Source organism: Prionailurus viverrinus, chromosome E1 (genome assembly GCF_022837055.1).
Source record: "Prionailurus viverrinus isolate Anna chromosome E1, UM_Priviv_1.0, whole genome shotgun sequence".
In the NCBI taxonomy this organism is placed as follows: domain Eukaryota; kingdom Metazoa; phylum Chordata; class Mammalia; order Carnivora; family Felidae; genus Prionailurus; species Prionailurus viverrinus.
Genome location: NC_062574.1, coordinates 11569117 through 11588753, shown reverse-complemented (window position 1 = coordinate 11588753; position 19637 = coordinate 11569117). Strand labels below are relative to the sequence as shown.

The window sequence follows — 19637 nt, the reverse complement described above, 5'->3', positions numbered from 1 at the left end:
CTGGTGCCACCCACCCCTGCCTGCCGCCTGCTTCTCTCCCCCTCCTTGTCCTTTCCTAGTGCTCTTGAAAAGTAATCATAATCATAATAATTAATAACAACAGAGCCCGTGGCAGGCCTGAGGCAGCTCTTAAAGAGCCAGAGCCCCATTTTCTCCTGGCAGATCCAGCGGACCTTGTTGGCTCAGAGAGACCGAGACCCGGCGTCGGCTTTGATGCCGTGCCTTTGTTCCCGCAGCCCTCCCTCTCCCCCTCCCGCCTCCTGGGGTTGGAGGGTGGTGTTGGGGTGAGCATTTTTGCCTGCGTTCTCCATCAGGCACTGGGCTTCTCGTATTTTAATTGAACTGTCTTTTCTTAGAGATAGATGCTTTCACCGCATCCAGCTGCTCGTGTATTGGGAAACCCGCCTTTAATACGGCTCGGCTAAATTAAAAGACGCAGCAGCTGGACTGATTAAAGGGGGGGGGGGACACTGGTCCTAGTACTCTCTCTTTTTAAGTAATGTTTCTGGTAATGCATTTTGGAGAATGTGAAGAAAAATAAAAAATAAAAAAATAAAAAAGCTGTAGAAATGTTAATGATATCCACAGGACACTCAGCAGGAAATGGGAGCGATCTGGGACTAATAAAAGCCGAAATGTAATTTGTGCAGATATACGAGGCGCAGCCTCCAGAGTGGTCCTGGGTTTGCGCGTTTCGGGCTCATAAACACAGGCCGGGGAGGCAGAGCGCCGTAGGATGTCCTCGGGAGCGGGCCTTCCTCGCCGCTGCCTGCCAGCCAGTGACACCCGAATAAAAGTGACGGCTGCTGCCAGCCGGTTGCGTGCCTGCTCATTTCCTGTGCCCGAGCTTGGGAGGGGGCCGCCCGCCCGGCAGCCTTCTCTGGAAGGTCAGGTCAGGAGGCACGGGGCCAAGCGATGCCTCCCGCTCCTCTGGGTTGGCTGTCACAGCAGGCACCCCCTGTAACGTTTGATCCCAGCCGCCAGGGATGGGATTGAAGTGGGTCAGAAGGGCGGGCGCGCTTTTCCTTGTTGGGGTGCCTGTGATAAATCCAGGGAGAGGCGGGAGGGAAGGAGCAGGGCTGTGTTTGCCAGGGGCCTGCTGGCTTTGATGGGCCCGGTGGGAAGGGGCTTGCCTTGTGGGACACTGGTCCCGTCTGCAGCCAGGCCGGCTGACTGCCGAGGTCAGGGGAGGGGGGCCTGGGCCGTGCTAACAGACTGGCCCTGCAGCCCCAGACTGGCCCTGCTCGGCCGGATGGAGCCCCTCCCCGGGCCCCAGCACTGAGAAAGGAATCTGAGTGGGATCCAGGGGAAGAGCTGAGGAGTGAGCTGGACCTCCTGGGGGAGCCCCCATCCCCCACTCCTCATCACTCTCTCTCCTCGTTCTCACATCTGCGCACATCCGTCCGTCCGTCCGTCCGTCGATCTCTCCTCTGTGTCTCTTTTTCATTTCTGGTCCCTCCTATGACTCTGGGAGCTTGTGGCCCCCGGCAGGCCACCCCTTCCTCTTTCAGCGTTGGGAATGAACGGCTGGGAACTGGAAAGTCCCTGGTGCCCCTCTGGGGGCCTGGGCCTTTCTGTCTGCCTCTTGGCTCACCCACCAGCGGCACAGTCGTGGGTTAAATCCTGACCCCTCTGGGCCTCTGGCTGAACGCCGGACTCCTTGATGTGATTTCTCTTGAGCCTGGAACGTTCCTCGCTCCTGTCTCCATCCCTCCCTCCTCTGAGGGTCTGCTGGGGTGACCCGGCCCCCGGTCAGTTAGGGGGACCGTTAGCCTGGATGCTTTGGGCCAGCCTGTGTTTGTGACTCCGGTTGGTCTGCCCTGAAGGGCCCACTCCTTCTCCGGGGTCACTTCCTGATCCAAGATCCTGCTTTGGGGCTGGTTAGACCTCACCAGGGGCGCGAGCCCCTAAAATAGTAACCAGATGGGCTCTTGGCCTGGTGTGCCCTGATCCTGACCCTGTAGAGTCGGAGACGGGAGGGGCCGACCAGGAGGGCTGGGGCTGCGTCACACCCAGCTGTGGGGCGCTCCTCCGTGGCCAAGGGACTGCGGCTGTGTCCCCCATTAGCATGCACTCCCTCACTCTGGGCCACGTAATCTGTTTACGCACCTATGATATCAAAAACAGGAGGCAGGTGCCGCTGTCCTGCGTTACTGGGAGTCAGAGAAGGGGACGTTTTATGCCTACAATGGCTCCACAGCCCCTAATCGACGTCTGCTAGAAGGAACAGACAGATTCCAGATGGCATGGCAGTGATAGAGGAGGTGTGTGTGTGCACGCGCGTGCGGGCTGTGCGCGCGCCTCTGTGCGTCTGTGTGTGTGTGTGTGTGTGTGTGTGTGTGCGCGCGCGCGCGCGCGCTCTCTCTCTCTCTCTCTCTCTCTCCACAGGCCTTGGTGAGTAGCTTCTCTGGGCAGGGGCAAACCTTCCTTGGTCCCTGCATGGCTGGGTCACCCTTGAACACTGCCGCGCTGGGACTGGATTGCAGGACCCAGGCGGCCCCGGGGCGGGGGGCGGGAGGGGGACAGGGGAGTGGGATTGCTCTGCTAAACGATTTTACTTACGCCAGCAGGGAAGCGCTGGGAGTGCTGGGGGTGGGGGGGCGTGGAGGGGAGGAGCTGGCTGGGAGCAGGGTGGGGTGGCGCCTCCCGCAGCGGTGGCCATCCTTGGCAAGGCTCAGCTGGCAGCGGGCGATGTCGGAGCGGGAATTACAGAGCACACTTCCCTGACACAGAAGTTGTCAATATGTGCACAGCTGGTGGGGAGGCTCAGGCAAAGGGGAGACCGTTAAGAGCTGCGGGGAGAGGGCAGGGCGGGAGAGGGGTGGGAGGCAGGCGTTCTGAGGGGAAGGGAAATGGCCCGTCTGAATCGCTCTCCCTTCCCCCCCCCTTCCCGCCCCCCCCCCCCTCCCTTTCTCTTTTCACAGATAACCAGCCCGAGTCATGCAGTCTTTTCGAGAAAGGTGTGGTTTCCATGGCAAACAACAGAACTACCAGCAGACCTCACAGGAGACATCTCGCCTGGAGAATTACAGACAGCCGAGCCAGGCCGGGCTGAGCTGTGACCGGCAGCGGCTGCTGGCCAAGGACTATTATAACCCGCAGCCGTACCCGGGCTACGAGGGCGGCGCAGGCTCGGCCGCCGCCGCGGCCACCGCGCGGGGCAGCAAGGGGCTCCCCTCCCAGCAGTCCCTGCAGGGCAGGCCGGCCTTCTCGGGCTACAGCGTGCAGGACAGCAGCCCGTACCCCGGCCGCTACTCGGGTGAGGAGAGCCTGCAGGCTTGGGGGGCCCCCCAGCCGCCGCCCCCCCAGCCGCAGCCCCTGCCAGGGGGGGTGGGCAAATATGAGGACAACTTGATGAAAAAAGCCGCGGTGCCCCCCGGCAGGCAGTACCCAGAGCAGGGCGCCCAGCTGCCCTTTCGGACTCACTCCCTGCACGTCCAGCAGCAGCTGCCACAGCCCCAGCAGCCCCTGGCGTACCCCAAACTCCAAAGGCAGAAGCTGCAGAACGACATGGCCTCACCTCTGCCCTTCCCCCAGGGCGGCCACTTCCCCCAGCACACGCAGTCCTTCCCCGCCTCCTCCACCTACTCCTCCCCGGGCCAGGGCGGCGGCGGGCAGGGCGCCCACTCCTACAAGAGCTGCACCGCACCGTCCGCCCAGCCCCACGACAGGCCGCTGACCGCCACCGCCAGCCTGGCCCCGGGGCAGCGGGTCCAGAACCTTCACGCCTACCAGTCCGGCCGCCTCAGCTACGACCAACAGAAGCAGCAGCAGCAGCAGCAGCAGCAGCAGCAGCAGGCCCTTCAGAGCCGGCACCACGCCCAGGAAACCCTCCACTACCAAAACCTCGCCAAGTACCAACACTACGGGCAGCAAGGCCCTGGCTACTGCCAGCCGGACGCGGCCGTCAGGACTCCGGAGCAGTACTACCAGACCTTCAGCCCCAGCTCCAGCCACTCGCCCGCACGCTCCGTGGGCCGCTCCCCCTCCTACAGCTCCACCCCGTCGCCCCTGATGCCCAACCTGGAGAACTTTCCCTACAACCAGCAGGCGCTCGGCACCGGGGCCTTCCCCGCCGGCATCGCCGACCACAGCCACTTCATGCCCCTGCTCAACCCCTCCCCGACCGACGCCGCCGGCTCGGTAGACAGCCAGGCTGGCAACTGCAAGCCGCTGCAGAAGGACAAGCTGCCTGAGAACCTGCTGTCGGATCTCAGCCTGCAGAGCCTCACGGCCCTGACCTCGCAGGTGGAGAACATCTCCAACACGGTCCAGCAGCTGCTGCTCTCCAAGGCGGCCGTGCCGCAGAAGAAGGGCGTCAAGAACCTGGTGTCCAGGACCCCGGAACAGCACAAAAGCCAGCACTGCAGCCCCGAGGGCAGCGGCTACTCGGCCGAGCCGGCGGGCACGCCGCTGTCCGAGCCGCTGAGCAGCACGCCGCAGTCCACGCACGCCGAGCCGCCCGAGGCCGACTACCTGAGCGGCTCCGAGGATCCGCTGGAGCGCAGCTTCCTCTACTGCAGCCAGGCCCGGGGCAGCCCCGCCAGGGTCAACAGCAACTCGAAGGCCAAGCCCGAGTCCGTGTCGACCTGCTCCGTGACGTCGCCCGACGACATGTCCACCAAGTCCGACGACTCCTTCCAGAGTCTGCACAGCAGCCTGCCGCTCGACAGCTTCTCCAAGTTCGTGGCGGGCGAGCGGGACTGCCCGCGGCTGCTGCTCAGCGCCCTGGCGCAGGAGGACCTGGCGTCCGAGATCCTGGGGCTGCAGGAGGCCATCGGCGAGAAGGCCGACAAGGCCTGGGTCGAGCCGCCCGGCCTGGCCAAGGACGCCGGCAAGCCCCCCTTCTCGCTGGAGAACCACAGCGCCTGCCTGGACTCCGTGGCCAAGAGCGCGTGGCCGCGGCCAGGGGAGCCGGAGGCCCTGCCCGAGTCCTTGCAGCTGGACAAGGGTGGCAGCGCCAAGGACTTCAGCCCGGGGCTGTTTGAAGACCCCTCTGTGGGCTTCGCCACCCCTGACCCCAAGAAGACGGCCGGTCCCCTCTCCTTCAGCAGCAAGCCCACCCTGGGGGCCGCGGTGTCGGACCCTGCCGCCGCGGCTTTTGACTGCTTCCCGGACACGACCGCCGCCGGCTCCGCGGACGGCGCCAACCCCTTTGCCTGGCCCGAGGAAAACCTGGGGGACGCCTGTCCCCGGTGGGGCCTCCACCCCAGTGAGCTCACCAAGGGCCTGGAGCAGGGCGGGAAGGCCTCAGATGGCGTGGGCAAGGAGAACGCCCACGAGGCTTCGGCCTGCCCGGTCTTCCAGGAGGAGGAGCCCCCCGGGGAGAAGGCCACGGTGCCTCGGGACTCCGAGCAGGAGGAGGCGGGTGGGGTGAAGGAGGAGGTGGGCGGGCTGCTGCAGTGCCCCGAGGTGGGCAAGGCCGACAGGTGGCTGGAGGAGGGCCGGCACTGCTGCTCAGCGGCCGACTTCGGGGACCTCCCCCTGCTGCCACCCACCGGGAGGAAAGACGACCTGGAGGCCGAGGAGGAGTACTCCTCCCTGTGTGAGCTCCTGGGCAGCCCCGAGCAGAGGCCCGGCATGCAGGACCCGCTGTCGCCGAAGGCCCCGCTGATGTGCACCAAGGAGGAGGTGGAGGGGGTGCTGGACACCAAGGCCGGCTGGGGCTCCCCGTGCCACCTCTCCGGGGAGTCGGTCATTTTGCTGGGCCCGACCGTGGGCGCGGAGTCGAAGGTCCAGAGTTGGTTCGAGTCCTCCCTGTCCCACATGAAGCCAGGCGAAGAAGGACCCGACGGGGCGCTGGCTCCAGGGGACTCCGCCACCCTGGCCCCGGACACCTCCCTGGCCCAGAAGCCGAACAAGCCCGCTGTGCCCGAGGCTCCCATTGCCAAGAAAGAGCCTGTGCCGCGCGGCAAAAGTTTACGGAGCCGGCGGGTGCACCGGGGGCTGCCCGAGGCCGAGGACTCCCCGTGCAGGGCACCTGTGCTGCCCAAAGACCTCCTGCTCCCCGAATCCTGCACGGGGCCCCCCCAGGGACAGATGGAAGGAGCAGGGGCCCCGGGTCGGGGGGCCTCAGAAGGGCTCCCCAGGATGTGCACACGCTCCTTCACGGCCCTGAGTGAGCCCCGCACACCCGGACCCCCGGGCCTCACCACCACCCCCGCGCCCCCAGACAAACTGGGGGGCAAGCAGCGAGCCGCCTTCAAGTCTGGCAAGCGGGTGGGCAAGCCGTCACCCAAGGCGGCATCCAGCCCCAGTAACCCGGCCGCCCTGCCCGTGGCCTCCGACAGCAGCCCCATGGGCTCCAAGACCAAGGAAACAGACTCGCCCGGCACCCCGGGCAAGGACCAGCGCTCCATGATCCTGCGGTCCCGCACGAAAACCCAGGAAGTGTTCCACTCCAAGAGACGGCGGCCCTCAGAGAGCCGGCTCCCCAACTGCCGTGCCACCAAGAAGCTCCTCGCCAACAACCACCTGCCCGCCACGTTCAAGGTCGCCGGCAGCCCCCAGAAGGAGGGCAGGGCCAGCCAGCGGGCGAGGGTCCCCAAGCCCGGGGCAGGCAGCAAGCTCTCCGATCGGCCCCTCCACTCACTCAAAAGGAAGTCCGCCTTCATGGCGCCTGTCCCCACCAAGAAGCGGAACCTGGTTTTGCGTAGCGGCGGTGGGGGGGACGTGAAGGAGGAGGGAGCCGAGGACTCCTCCACCCTCTTCAAGAGGATGTCTTCCCCCAAGAAGGCCAAGCCCACCAAGGGCAACGGTGAGCCCGCCGTGAAGCCCCCGCCCCCGGAGACCCCGGATGCCTGCCTGAAGCTCGCCTCGCGGGCGGCCTTCCAGGGGGCCATGAAGACCAAGGTGCTGCCGCCCCGGAAAGGCCGGGGCCTGAAGTTGGAGGCCATCGTGCAGAAGATCACCTCGCCCAGCCTGAAAAAGTTTGCGTGCAAAACGCCAGGGGCCCCTCCTGGTAATCCTCTGAGCCCATCTCTCCCTGAGAAGGACCGAGGGCTCAAGAGCGCCGGGGGCAGCCCAGTTGGGGCAGGCGAAGGTCTCTTAAATGTGGGCACCGGGCAGAAGCTCCCAGCAGCTTCGGGCGCCGACCCGTTATGCAGAAATCCAACCAACAGATCCTTAAAAGGCAAACTCCTGAACAGTAAGAAACTGTCCTCGACTGACTGTTTCAAAACTGAGGCCTTCACATCCCCGGAGGCCCTGTTGCCCGGGGGGACTGCCCTGGCGCCTAAGAAGAGAAGCCGGAAAGGCAGGGCCGGAGCCCTCGGACTCCCTAAAGGTCCCCTGGAGAAGCGGCCCCACCTAGGCCCGGCTCTGCTCCTGACTCCCCGAGACAGGGCCAATGGCACTCAGGGGGGCGGTGAGGACAGCTCTGGTGGAGGAGGCAAGAAGCCAAAGACGGAGGAGCTGGGCCTGGCCTCCCAGTCCCCTGAGGGCCGGCCCTGCCAGCCCCAGACAAGGGCGCAGAAGCAGCCGGGCCATGCCAACTACAGCAGCTATTCCAAGCGAAAGCGCCTCACTCGGGGCCGGGCCAAGAACACCACCTCCTCCCCCTGTAAGGGGCGTGCCAAGCGGCGGCGGCAGCAGCAGGTGCTGCCCCTGGATCCCGCAGAGCCTGAAATCCGCCTCAAGTACATTTCCTCCTGCAAGCGGCTTCGAGCAGACAGCCGCACCCCGGCCTTCTCGCCCTTTGTGCGGGTGGAGAAGAGAGACGCGTTCACCACCATATGCACTGTTGTCAACTCCCCGGGGGAGGAGCCCAAGCCCCACAGGAAGCCTTCCTCCTCTGCCTCCTCTTCCTCATCCTCGTGCTCATTCTCCTTGGATGCGACCGGGGCCTCCCTGGCCACGCTCCCTGGAGGCTCTGTCCTGCAGCCACGCCCTTCCCTGCCCCTGTCCTCCACCATGCATCTGGGGCCCGTGGTTTCCAAGGCCCTGAGTACCTCTTGCCTTGTTTGCTGCCTCTGCCAAAACCCGGCCAACTTCAAGGACCTCGGGGACCTCTGTGGGCCCTACTACCCCGAACACTGCCTCCCCAAAAAGAAGCCAAAACTCAAGGAGAAGGTGCGGCCGGAGGGCACCTGTGGGGAGGCCTCGCCGCCCCTCGAGAGAACACTCAAAGACCTTGAATGTGCAGCTGCCGCTGCCCCTGGAAAAGCCCCGAGGCCCGACGGCCCGGCCGACCCCGCCAAGCAGGGCTCCCTGCGCACCAGCGCCCGGGGCCTGTCCCGGCGGCTGCAGAGCTGTTACTGCTGCGACGGCCGGGGGGATGGGGGCGAGGAGGTGGCCCCAGCTGACAAGAGCCGCAAGCATGAGTGCAGCAAGGAGCCGCCGGCAGAGCCTGGCGGGGACACCCAGGAGCACTGGGTGCACGAGGCCTGCGCCGTGTGGACGGGCGGGGTCTACCTGGTAGCCGGGAAGCTCTTTGGGCTGCAGGAGGCCATGAAGGTGGCCGTGGACATGGTAAGAGGCCAGCCCAGTTGCGGTGGGGGAGCTCAGGGTCCGCAGCTCAGGCAGGCAGGCAGGCAGGCCGTTGGGAATCCCCCCTCATCTCTCCAGTGCCACGGTTTGGGCCAGACACACCCACGGTCACAGACTCCCGTGTGAGGCGCTTGGGGGTGGAGTCGAGACGAGGCAGCACGGGCTCGCCCACCCCTGTCCGGGACTTGCAGCTTCAGCCCCTCACACCCGGCCCATCCCGGCGCCCCGCCCCTCCCCCATACACACACCTGACACCCACCGTCGGGCTCCGGTCGCCCACCCCCAACCCCCAGTCCACCTGGCCCCGTCTCGTGCCATCAGCTGACACGCCAAGACCCCCCCCAAAACAGGCAGCCTCCCAGAATTGAACATCCGGGCAGCCTAAAAAAAGCAGGTGCCCCCCTTCCAGTACGTGTCTCCTTGGCCTCTGAGGTGGAGCACGGGCCGAGGGAAAGAGCCTCTCGGGAGGTATTTGGGATGCGTCCCCCTCCCAGGGCCGGGTGGTCTGGGAACCTCTCGTGAAACAGTCACAAAATGCTCCTTGAGGAACAGTCACAGATCCGTGAGTGAGCAAGGACGCAGGCTGGCTTTTTGGTTCAGACCCCGGCACCGCCCGTCACGCACCGTGTGACTCTGGGCGTGGGGCTCAGCCCCTCTGTGCCTCCGTGTCCTCCTCTCTAACGCGGGCAGGGTGGTTCCCCGCCGCGGAGGGGCTGTGGGGCCCGAGCGGGTTCGTGCCCGTGAAGCTGTCAGAGCCGTGCCTGGCCTCAGTGCCCGCCGACCGTCCTCTGCTCTCTGCTAGGCCCAGTGATAGCGGCGGGGCCACATCACACTAGGTGATGCCTCCAGTCTGGCTACCGGGGGATCTCGCTCCTCACGCTCCCTTCTGAGGGGTGCGGGCGGCTGGAGTGAGCAGGCAGCTGGGGGTGGGGGGGGCATCTGGGAGCCCCCTCAGGTCTGCCTGGTGGCAGTCGGCGGAATGTGCCCGGGACGTGGTGGTGGGGCCAGCATTCTGTTCCTGAGACCTGTGCTCTTGCCCTGCCCCTCCCCCACTCGGCCCACCCCCTCCTACTGCCTGTGCTGGGGGTCCCCACCCCCAGCCACCGGACCCGCCCCTGTGCCTGAGGGCCTCAGCCTCCCCTCCTCTCCGGCACCAGACCTTACACAGCCCTGGGGGGCCGTGGTTAGAGACCTCTCCGCGCCCAGGCTTCCAGCCTGACTGAGGCAACCCCAGTTGCCAACGGGACATCTGCTACTTTCTTGTCTTCCTCTCTCCCTGTCTCCTTCTCTCTCTCTCTCTCTCTCTCTCTCTCTCTCTCTCTGTCACTGGCTCCCGGCTCCTGCCCAACCTGACATAGGCTCAAGTCTCTCCTATCATTAAAAAGTAATACCCTCAAATCACCGCCTCCCCCCTCCAGCACGCATGGCCCGCCCACCCCCACGCAGCTCTGGCCTGCCTGTGCTGCCTCTCTGAGCCGGGGCCTGATCCAGCCTTTCCCCAGACACCTGCACCCATCGTGGTGGGTAAGCTGCCCACGTGCCCCAGCCTGTTCCGGGCGCCCCGGTCTCCCCTCGCGGACCCGCACGCGAGTCCTGTTGGGCCGACGAGGAAGCCGGGGTCAGAGCGGCGCCGTGCCTTCCCGGTGTCCCGCGGCTGTTGAGTACCGGAGCTGGAAGTCAGCCCGGTCGGCCCATCTCTGCCCGCTGTGCCCTATGCCAAAAACGGTGTGGTAGCCTGGCACCACCGGGGGCCTCCCCGGGAAGGTCGGGACGGGGCCGCGGCAAGGACACACAGCAGCAGGCACTTGCCGTTCGCCGGCCGCACCTCCCTCCCTCACCGGAGGCAGCTCACATGGGATCTGAAGGGCCGCCGCGCCAGAGATGGTCCAGCCAGGCCAGGGCTTGTGAGCCTCAGAGGGGATCATTAAGGCAGCCCCCCCCCCCCCCCCCCACCGCCCCAGCCGGAGGAGCAGACCGTGCCACAGAATGCTCTGGAGAGACGGGCGGGCTCTGGGACTTCTGAGGGGCACGGCTCCATGCCCCCTGCTCCCATAGCCCGGGCATCCTAGGCCTCCTGTCCCCGCCAAGACCTCTTGCTGCCTGGACAGCTCAGTGGCAGCACACTCCCTTAGAGAGACGCAGACCCGGGTTCGAATCGCAGCTCTGCTGAGGGCAGGTTCTGTGACTCCAGCAAGTCACTGGCCCCTGTGAGCCTCAGGAGGCCAAACCCCGCTGGCAGGGCCGCAGGGCTGCGGGGCTGTGGGGGTGGTCTTCCCTCCCCAGCACGCAGTAGGGGCCCTGTGCATCAGGGCTCCAGGCCCCGGCACACCTGTTGCTACCTTGGCCTCACTTTTGCTCTCTGGGGGACAGAACTTCCGTGTGGGCCCTCGGGGGCAGCCCTGTTTCTTCTCCGTCCCCTCCCGAGAGCCCCCACACGGCTTGCTGTCCCTGAGCCCTACCATGCCCACCCCCTGGGACCTCGGGTTCTCTCTCCACCAGCCTGGAGTCCTTTGTCAGGTTCACAAGCCCTGCTGGGGGAGCAGAGGATCAGAGCCTGGGTGTGATGGTCAGAAGGGCCCAAGGCCTCTGTCCCTCTGTCCCTTGATTTCTTCACGTCTGCAGTGCCACTCGGGATTGGGGGAGGGGAGGACACGGTGCAGGCATGGTAGCGTGAGGCTGCTCTTGCGACTGTTGTCCTTTAAGCGACAAAACCCTTGAGGGCGCAGCCCTGGTTTGGGCCCCAGTCCTGCCTTATTCCCTCCTTGTGGGCCAGAAATTGAGGGAATTTGGGGCCTCGCGGTCCCAGGAGATCTCAGCCCTGACCGCAAGGAAACTGCGCGTCTAAAGGCATTGTATGAAAACCTGATGTTCCAGAATATACCCAGCCCCCATCCCTGCACCTCCCCGCTCCCAGCTTGATGCCAGAGGGAGCATTCCTGGGCATCTTCCCCAGGAAGGTGGGAGAAGACTCTCATTCCTAGTCTCCCCCAGATGCTGGGGGTGGGATCTGTCTTAGTCCTGGGACCTGGCATGGAGCCCCTGCCTCGAACAGTATGGGGGGGTGATCGCCAGCCTGTGCTCCAGCCGGGCAGCTGGGCTCAAAGCCCGGCTCGGCGACTTAGGGGCTGTGTGCCCTCAGGCAGTTTAATCAGCCTCTCTGAGCTCTCGTTGGTAACCTGGGTAGAATTACGAGAATATCAACATAAGGTTATGGGGAGGCTGCTTCCAGGCACATGGGGCACATCGTCAGCTGCCGTTACCTGTTGGTAGCTTAGCAACCACAGCTTAGTCCTGCCACAGCTGCGCTGCCCTCCTGTGTCTACTCCCCAACGCATACAGTGAGGCTTCTCGTTTTGCGTCGCCTCCTTGGCATCGCCCAGCTGTCCCGGCCACGTCCCTGTTCAGACAAGTGGGCCGGGCGTGGGGCAGAGTGGGCTGGCCGCTGTGCTGCCTCGCATGAGATTTACATCACCTCGGCATGTCACGACTGGCTGTGTCCTCTTCTCCGGGGATCTGGCGAGGATGAATGGCCCATCGAAGGGCGGGAGAGTGTCTTTCTGGGTAGAAAGCAATGCTTCTTGCCTGGAGCGGAAGCCTCAGTTTCACCATCTAGAAAATGGGGTTTGTGAAAGTTACCTGCCTGAAGGGCCGGTGGGAGGAACCAGTGGGTAAGGACACACCCGGTACCTCGCACACACGAACCTGCTCAGTGCTGGCCGGTAGCCACAGCCGTAGGGTGAGTGGCCTCACGAGTTCTTGTCATCTGCTGGGCACACGGCGTCTCTTATTTAATCGTCACGACTGTCCCGTAAGGGAGGCACTGTCCCCACTGCACAGACGGGGCATGGAGAGTTTGAGTTAGCGGCTGAGGTCACGTGGGGCAGAATGGCGGAGCTGAGATTTGAACCCAGGTCTGTGTGATGCCTAGACCCTGATATTTATCCACGAGATTAGACGTTTTCCTGCCCCAAGAGGGTCCCCTCGTCCAAGGCACAGCTCGGAATTCTGCCACAAAATCGCCCTTGGGGGCACTTGTGCCCCATACTGACCCTCCTTCCCACCGATGTCCAGGGAGCGTTTCGGGGGAAAGGACGTGGGGTCCGTGGGAGAGCCTGTCTATAAAGCCCGCCTGCCGGGCTCCTCAGCCCTAGACTCACCCGTCTTCCCTCTCTCCTCACCAGACCTGTTCCAGCTGCCAAGAAGCCGGGGCCACCATCGGGTGCTGTCACAAGGGATGCACCCACACCTACCATTACCCGTGTGCCAGCGATGCGGGTAAGAGCCAGCCCAAGGGGACAGGAAGGCCCTGGAGGCCCGCCTGAGCAGCCCAGGGGGACCCGGGCACCCCACTCCTTGAACCCGGCCCCAGTTGACGCCTTGCCTGCCCTCCTCTCCTGCCCCAGCAATTTATTTTCTCAGCTGTCTCTCCCCTGGGACCCATGATGGACAATGCTAAGGCCACAGAGAGGAACCAGTCCCGAGCCACCTGCTCGAGGGATGCCCAGAGGCATGCATTACAGGATGGAGGGCTAGCTCAGGAGCTATCAGTGCTTAGGACTGGTAGGGGCTGGGGAGGATCTCCGGCCTCAGACAGACAGGGGTACTGGGGCTGGGTCTTTGAAGGCTGAATAGGAGTTCACTGGGTAAAGAAAGATGGGAGGTACAGACCTCAGCAAACACCAAGTGAGGTAGGAGGAGATGGGGTTCAAAACACTCCTATTGGGGGCGCCTGGCTGGCCCAGTCAGTGGAGCATAGGTCCCTTGATCTTGGGGTTGTGCGTTCCAGCCCCATATTGCACACGTGGAGCCTACTTATAAAAAAGACAAACAAAAAAAAAAACCCCTCCCGTTGGCTACAGGCAACGGTTGTAGGTTTTCAGCAGGACACTGGGGTCTGGAGACAGGATCAGGCTTCCCCTGCACCCTCACCCACCTCATTCTCTCCTCTTACTCATTCATCTGTTGCATGAGCGTTTATGAACACCCACTGTGACCCAGGCACACAGAAGGACAGACTGCATGGGCCGGAGAGATCCGGGAGTCCCAAACCTCATCGAGCAGGCAGGGAGACCCAGGCCCACAGACAGTCTTTCGATTTCATCCAAAGAAAGAGGCTGCTTATGGCGGTGCCGTAGTCACTGAGAGGCAGCTCTGGCCCGGATTCAAACCCCCGTGGCATTCTTACCGTGTGGACTTGGGCAGGTTCGTGGATGCCTCTGCAGGTGGGCTCCCCATCTGTAAAACAGAGATTAGGATCATCCCTTTTTGCTGCGGCTGCTCGGAGCAGTGAGCCAAGTAATGAACGCCGCCCAGGGAAGTGCAGCCCTCGTCCCGATTGGGGCCAGTCCCCTGGACGGTGGCCGCCTCCCCCTGCTCCCCGTGCCCCCACCCCCCCCACCCCCGCCTCTAGCCTGGAACCCGGGTGAAGTTATCAATGACTCTGCCTCATGGATGACGGAGCAGAGGTGTCTCCCAGTAGGTCCTCCCATTACCTGGAACCCCCTCCTCCCCACCTGAATGCCTGCTGGCTCTGCCCTGGGCCGAGGGGACCACTCCCTGCGCTCCCACCTGCCCGCTTGGTCCCGGGCCAGCAGCAGCCCCAGCTAAGCCACCCCCGGGAGCACCCGCAGGACTGAGTGATGACAGTTCCTTGGCGAGGGCTGAGGTGCTCGCACCGTGCAGGGAGGGGGCCGGCTAGAGCGGGATGTGGGGCTTCTTGCCGGTTCCACAGCCCTACTCTGGGCAGCAAGAACCAGATTGTAGTGTGGACCCAGCCACTTAACCAGACCCGTGGCCTTACCCCAGTAATAGATAACTACCCCGAGTTGCACCCCTCCTTCTACGGTGATTAACTTCGCACCCACTGGGTGCCAGGCCCTGCCTCAGGCCCCTGTGCTTTCCCGGGCTGCATCTTTACAGACAGGCTGCCTTTCCCATGGCCACACAGCAGGGCAGACCAGGATGCGACTACTTTGCCTGTCTTGCTCCCCATCCTGTGTTCTCTCTCCCACCCCAGTACCGTTCAGAACCTCCCGGGGGTTCCCGTTTGAGTGAGACAGACAGGAACATCATGATCTTTGCCCAAAGTTATGGCAACCAGGAAGGGCGAAGAGTGTGTCCCTTGGGACAGAGTCACCCTGTCTGAGCTGGGGGAGGGGGTGTGTGTGGGAATCCAGGAGGACTTCCAGGAGAAGGTGCCATTGGAGCCCGGCCCCACCAGGTCAGTGGAGGTGCCCCGCAGCTGGTTAGCGGTGGGATGTATATACCAGGCCGGACACAATACACTTCCGCTCGAAAGGAAATCTTCGAAGGATTTCCCGTATGATAGGGGTCTCTGTAGAGCCCCAGAGCTTGCCATGGGAAGGGGCCCCGGAAGCCGGGCAGATGAGACACTGGCTCAGCCAGAGCCGACGGGGCCAGAGGTTGTCCCGGCGGGAGACGAGACCTGCTGATGCGGACAGAGCCTTCGCTGGCACTGAATGTGCAGGCCTTAGGGTGAGGGGCGACGGGGTGTGGAGCCTGCCATCCAGCTTCCCCACGTTGGAGGGGACAGGTCTGGGGCAGGACAGGGGTGTGCCGAAGGTGTGTCGGCTGCCGGCTCTCCCAGGCCCGGCTTCCTGGCTTCAACGCCAGTCCCTGGTGGTCTGTGCCGAGGGCGTGGTCAGCCGGCGGGCTCCGCTGCTCCCGCCAGCTGGCGGACCTCCTCGCCACTGACTTGGGTGGCTGCGGTCGCGTGGCCTCTCGTGCCCCCGCAGGCCAGGCTCGGCACCACACGGTTGACCAAACCGAGTCCCCCAGCCCGCCCAGATTCACAGGATGGATTCCTCTTCTGCCCGAGAAGAGCGACAGAGCCACAGCGCAGAGGATAGTGGCCCAGGGAGGGGGCCTGGAGCTCTTTCGGCAGTCTGTCCGTCCGCCACACGGGGCTGCTTCCCTCTGGACAGGTTGCATTTGAGGCGTCAGCAGACGTACAAGGGAAGTTGTCCCAGCTGGGCTCAGGACAGAGGCTCGCTGGCCATCAGCCCCAGGGCTCGTCAGGGTGCTGGAGGGGCTGGGGGGGGGGGGGGCGTGGGCACCGCCACTTAGCAGCTGGCAGAGGAGAGCGGGTGGAGCCCCGGGCACTGGAGGAGCAGCAGCCAGAGAAGCTGGGAGAACAAGTGAGCCTCCGGGCAGCAGGGAGGGCTGGTCACGGCCCCCCTGACCAGGCGGGAGGCTTGGGAGACAGAGGAACTGGGGGAGGAGGCTGGGGAGGCCATCCAGCGTTTGGCAGACAGGAGCCCCAGGCTTCTCTTGGCACCTTCCACCTACCCGACCCCTTGGGCCTGCGAAGCGGGGGCCCGTGGGGCTCTCCAGATGTCTGGGTCACGCTCTCAGACCGTAGGGCATCAGGGCCATCCCGTTCTGCCCTGGCTCACTAGCCCTGTCCCTTCCACCCCATTAAGGACCACCTCGTTGGGGCTAAGTGACTCAGAATCACTGGCAGAAGCCAGCAAGCCACGGGTCTGTCTGAGCCTTTCCACACTCAGGCCCCGGAGCCACTTTGTCAGCTGGGTCCCCAGGTCCCCAGGTGCAGACACCAGGAGAGGTGGCCTGGCCCTGTCCTGTGGTTCCCCTCCACACGTCCAGGGTGGATGCCGGGGGCGTGGCTGAGCAAGCTGGTTTTGGAAGTGGTGACCTCCTGCCCTCTGCTTCCAGAGACCCGGAGCCTGTAGGGCCCGAAGTGGGATGTGGGGCGGGGATGACATCACATGTGCAGGCCTGGGGTTTTAGCTCAATACTCTTTGGAAGGTGTGAGTTCAGTCCCGGCACCGCGTCTGGCCTGTCAGAGCGTAGAGAAGAGGAAAAACTGACGATTCGCCTCCAGCCGCTGGCCCTGGAGTGCACAAACCTCGTGGGCAGTTTTCGGTCTCAGGCTCCCCAGCTCTGGCAGCGGTTGGTCGGAAAAAAAAAAGGGGAGACAGCCACAGGCCTGGAGCGTTCCCAGCCCTGTTCTCAGGCTTGCAGACCTGCCCTTCCCCGCCCTGCCTACCAGCCACCACGCTGCCGTGATGCCACGGCACAGAGCCACGGCGTGAGCAGGAGGAATGTGCTGGAAGGAGAGGCCTTGCTTGGCCAGCTCCAGCCTCCGGCTGTTTATGGGTTTGGGGTTTGTTCAGAGCAGTGGCCGGCAGGGTAGGGGTGGGGGTGAGCCCAGAAGGGGACGAGGGGGTGGTGACTGGGGGCTCCTGGGGGAGAAGCCGGGGCCTCCCTAGGTGGCATCAGGCAGTGGAGTGGCAGCTCGCTATGAGTGCACCCCTGGGCTGAGGTGGGCATCAGGGACTGGCCATGCTCAGCGTCCTCTCTGTTCCCCCAGGGTGGGCACCCAGATGCCTGCTGGGATTCACTCAGACCCAAGACCTCAGTCCCGTCTTCCCCTTGCCCCCAGACTCGGGTCTGCCTCCCCTCTCGAGGCCCCCATAGGGACAAGCCCGTATCCTGAGTGTCTGCTCTGAGCGGCACAGGTGCCAGTGGCTGGTGAGCAAGTAACCGACACATAGACCAGTAGGAGGAAGTGACAAGCGTGGCCGAGTGAAGTGAGGCAGGGGCAGGGGAGAGACACACGCATAGGGGATCTGCCATAGGGAGGGAGTCGGGAAGTCCTCCAGAATGACAAGCGGAAGGGGCCTTCCGGGGCTGGCTCAGGGAGAACAAAAAGCACACAGGCCCCTCAGCTCAGTCGTGATGGGGTGGAGACAGGGAGGGTTTCAAGCATGGGCTGCTTTGCTTTTTGCAAAAAGCCCTGTAGCCTAGGGTCTCGTGGGCGCTGGGCCCCCCCTCCCCGCCTGGCCCCCTGATGAGACTCCTGCCGCCAGCCTAACCACCCAAACTTCTCTTTGGTGGCAGGTTGCATATTCATCGAAGAGAACTTTTCTTTGAAGTGTCCCAAACATAAGGTAGGTGACCACAGGCCTTCCCTGGAAGGTGTCCAGGCTGGAGGGGAGCCCCTTCCCTCTCCCCACCCCTTGCCCTGCGGACTCTCAGCGGGGCCCAGCCCCCACCTGCCCGTCTCCAAAACTTCATTATTCCTGGTTTATCCGCAGCCTTTGGGGCAGGTTGGCACGCGCTAGTCAGACCGCCTTCTAACGAGGCAGGTCCTGAAGGAGGGGGCCGTCCGAGGTGGGGGCCAGTAAGGGCAGACAGGGGCACGGGACGACGGGCACGGAGGTGACGGTGGCAGGGTGCGAGGAGAGAAAAGTTCAGGCCTAAGGTGAGGCTCCGCTGCCTCCAAAGATAGTCGCACCCGGGGCTGGCGGCGCGGGCAGGGGCGGAGCCTCACGCGGGGGCGGGGTCATGTGGGGAGGGGCGGGGCTGGGAGGAATTCGCTCCCGGCGCTGGTCCGCCACCGGCAATAACGGGCGCTTTGGCGTCTCTTCCCCTGCAGAGGCTGCCGTTGTAATCCACCCCAACGGCGGGAGAAGCCGCCGAAGCCCGCCTGCCCGCCCGCCGCCGAAGGAGAGGAGCCGCCTGCGCAGCCCCCGGGCCTTTGAGCTGCTCCCAGCGCGGGTCCAGAGCCGATCCTTGATCCGGATTCCGGATCTTGGATCTGGCCCCTAGGGCTGAAACTTGCGGTCCCGGGTTGGGAAGAAAACACGTTCCGGAGCCGCCTGTTTCCGGAACAAGACAACACTGGGCGTTCCCGCCCGCACCCCCCCGGGCCAGGCTTGGAGAGAGGGAGCCCGTGGAGCGGCCAGACTCCTTGAGGCACCCAGGTTCCAGCGGGGATTGGAGACCCCTTTAGCCTGGGGACACGCTTCTCCCTGGTAGTTCCAAGACGACGTGGCACACATTCCACGTGGGTGCTGCCGCCACCGCAGCCGGTCGCGGCTTGCAGCTGGGCGCCCTGGGGGTGGGAGTGGGGGTCCAAAGGGCCCAGGAAGTGGCCAAGGGCGGCTCCGGGCTCCGAGGCCGGGTGGGGTGGGGAGGGAGCCGAAACCTTTCCGGAGAGGACTAGGCCGGCGGGGGAGGAGGCCGAAGGCTTTGGAAGGAACCTTTCGAATTGCGTCCTAGAGCCCTTCCCACCCACCCAGCCTTGGCCAAAACTTTTCGTGCGGTTTGGGCAGAGCCAGGGGAGTCCGGGACCCATGCTCAGGGGATGCGGGCTCCCCGGGTGTGGGTGGGACTGGGGCACCCCTTTGGCTTCTGTTCGTCCCCTTTCCAGCCCTCTGTCCCACCCCTGGAGCGCGACCTGGGAACGCAAAGGAAAGGAGTGGTGACCAGAGCGCACCTCCGGCGAATGCGTGATCGTCCCTCTGCACGACCACCCGTCTCCAGGGACAGCAGCGCCCACTCGGCACGGGAGCAGAGACAGCGCTAGATTCGTGTACAAACCTGTGTACCCCTCTATATATATGTTACATAGAATGTATATATGTTGGGATCATGCTCGCTTCTCCCGTGTGTCGCCGCCGCCCTGCGTCGTGCGTCCCTCAGCACGGGGCCCTTGCCAGGAAGGGGGCTACGGCGACGCCCGTCCCTTCCCTGCGCAGCCACCACCGGCCCAAGCCAGTCCCCGCCAGTCCGTCCGCCTGTCCGTCCGTGTCCTCAGCTCTGTCCACGCTTCGATAGGCCTGATGCAGCCCCCAGACTGGGGCCGCCCTAGCAACTTCCTGTACATATGACTGTAAAATGGTAAACGTGTGTATTATATCTGGCCTCGTTATATAGTGTATATATATGTATACATATACATATATATAATATATATGAAGACTGTAAATGTTAAGACGACTAGTGTTCTTATTAGTATATTGCTTCACACTGAAGATTGTGTGTATCGAGCTGTTTCTAAAAGATGTTTATTTTCCTTAAGAGTAAAAAACAGTCATTGCATTCAGAAAAAAAAAAAGTCAATAAAGATACAACGATTGTTTTGGAAGTCTGCAGCCCGTGGATTCTAACCAGATTCCGCTGGGAGAGGGGGCCAGGCTTTGGGGGGGGGGGGGGGACGGAGAGGAAGGCTCAGTGGGGCACAAATGGATGACAGTCAAGGATCTGACCGGTTCTGCTGGGAGGGCACCCACCCACACACCCACACTCCAGGCGGCCTCGGGCTCTGGGGTTCCCATAAGGGTGCAAAACTCCCCCAAGTGCAAGAGAAATGGGGACGGGTG

At 63.8% G+C, this 19637-nt stretch overlaps 1 protein-coding gene across 1 annotated transcript in view; it reads left to right on the top strand.

Moving 5' to 3' along the window:
- RAI1 (retinoic acid induced 1) overlaps positions 1–19402 on the top strand; it is a 120871-nt gene extending 101469 nt beyond the window's left edge. Inside the window, exons 3-6 of the mRNA XM_047833788.1 lie at positions 2925–8469; positions 12669–12762; positions 17371–17420; positions 17909–19402. Of these exons, the coding sequence (XP_047689744.1) occupies positions 2941–8469; positions 12669–12762; positions 17371–17420; positions 17909–17923 (5688 nt within the window). The 5' untranslated portion in view covers positions 2925–2940 and the 3' untranslated portion in view covers positions 17924–19402. The remainder of the gene's footprint in view (positions 1–2924; positions 8470–12668; positions 12763–17370; positions 17421–17908) is intronic.
- The last annotated feature ends 235 nt before the right edge of the window (positions 19403–19637 follow it).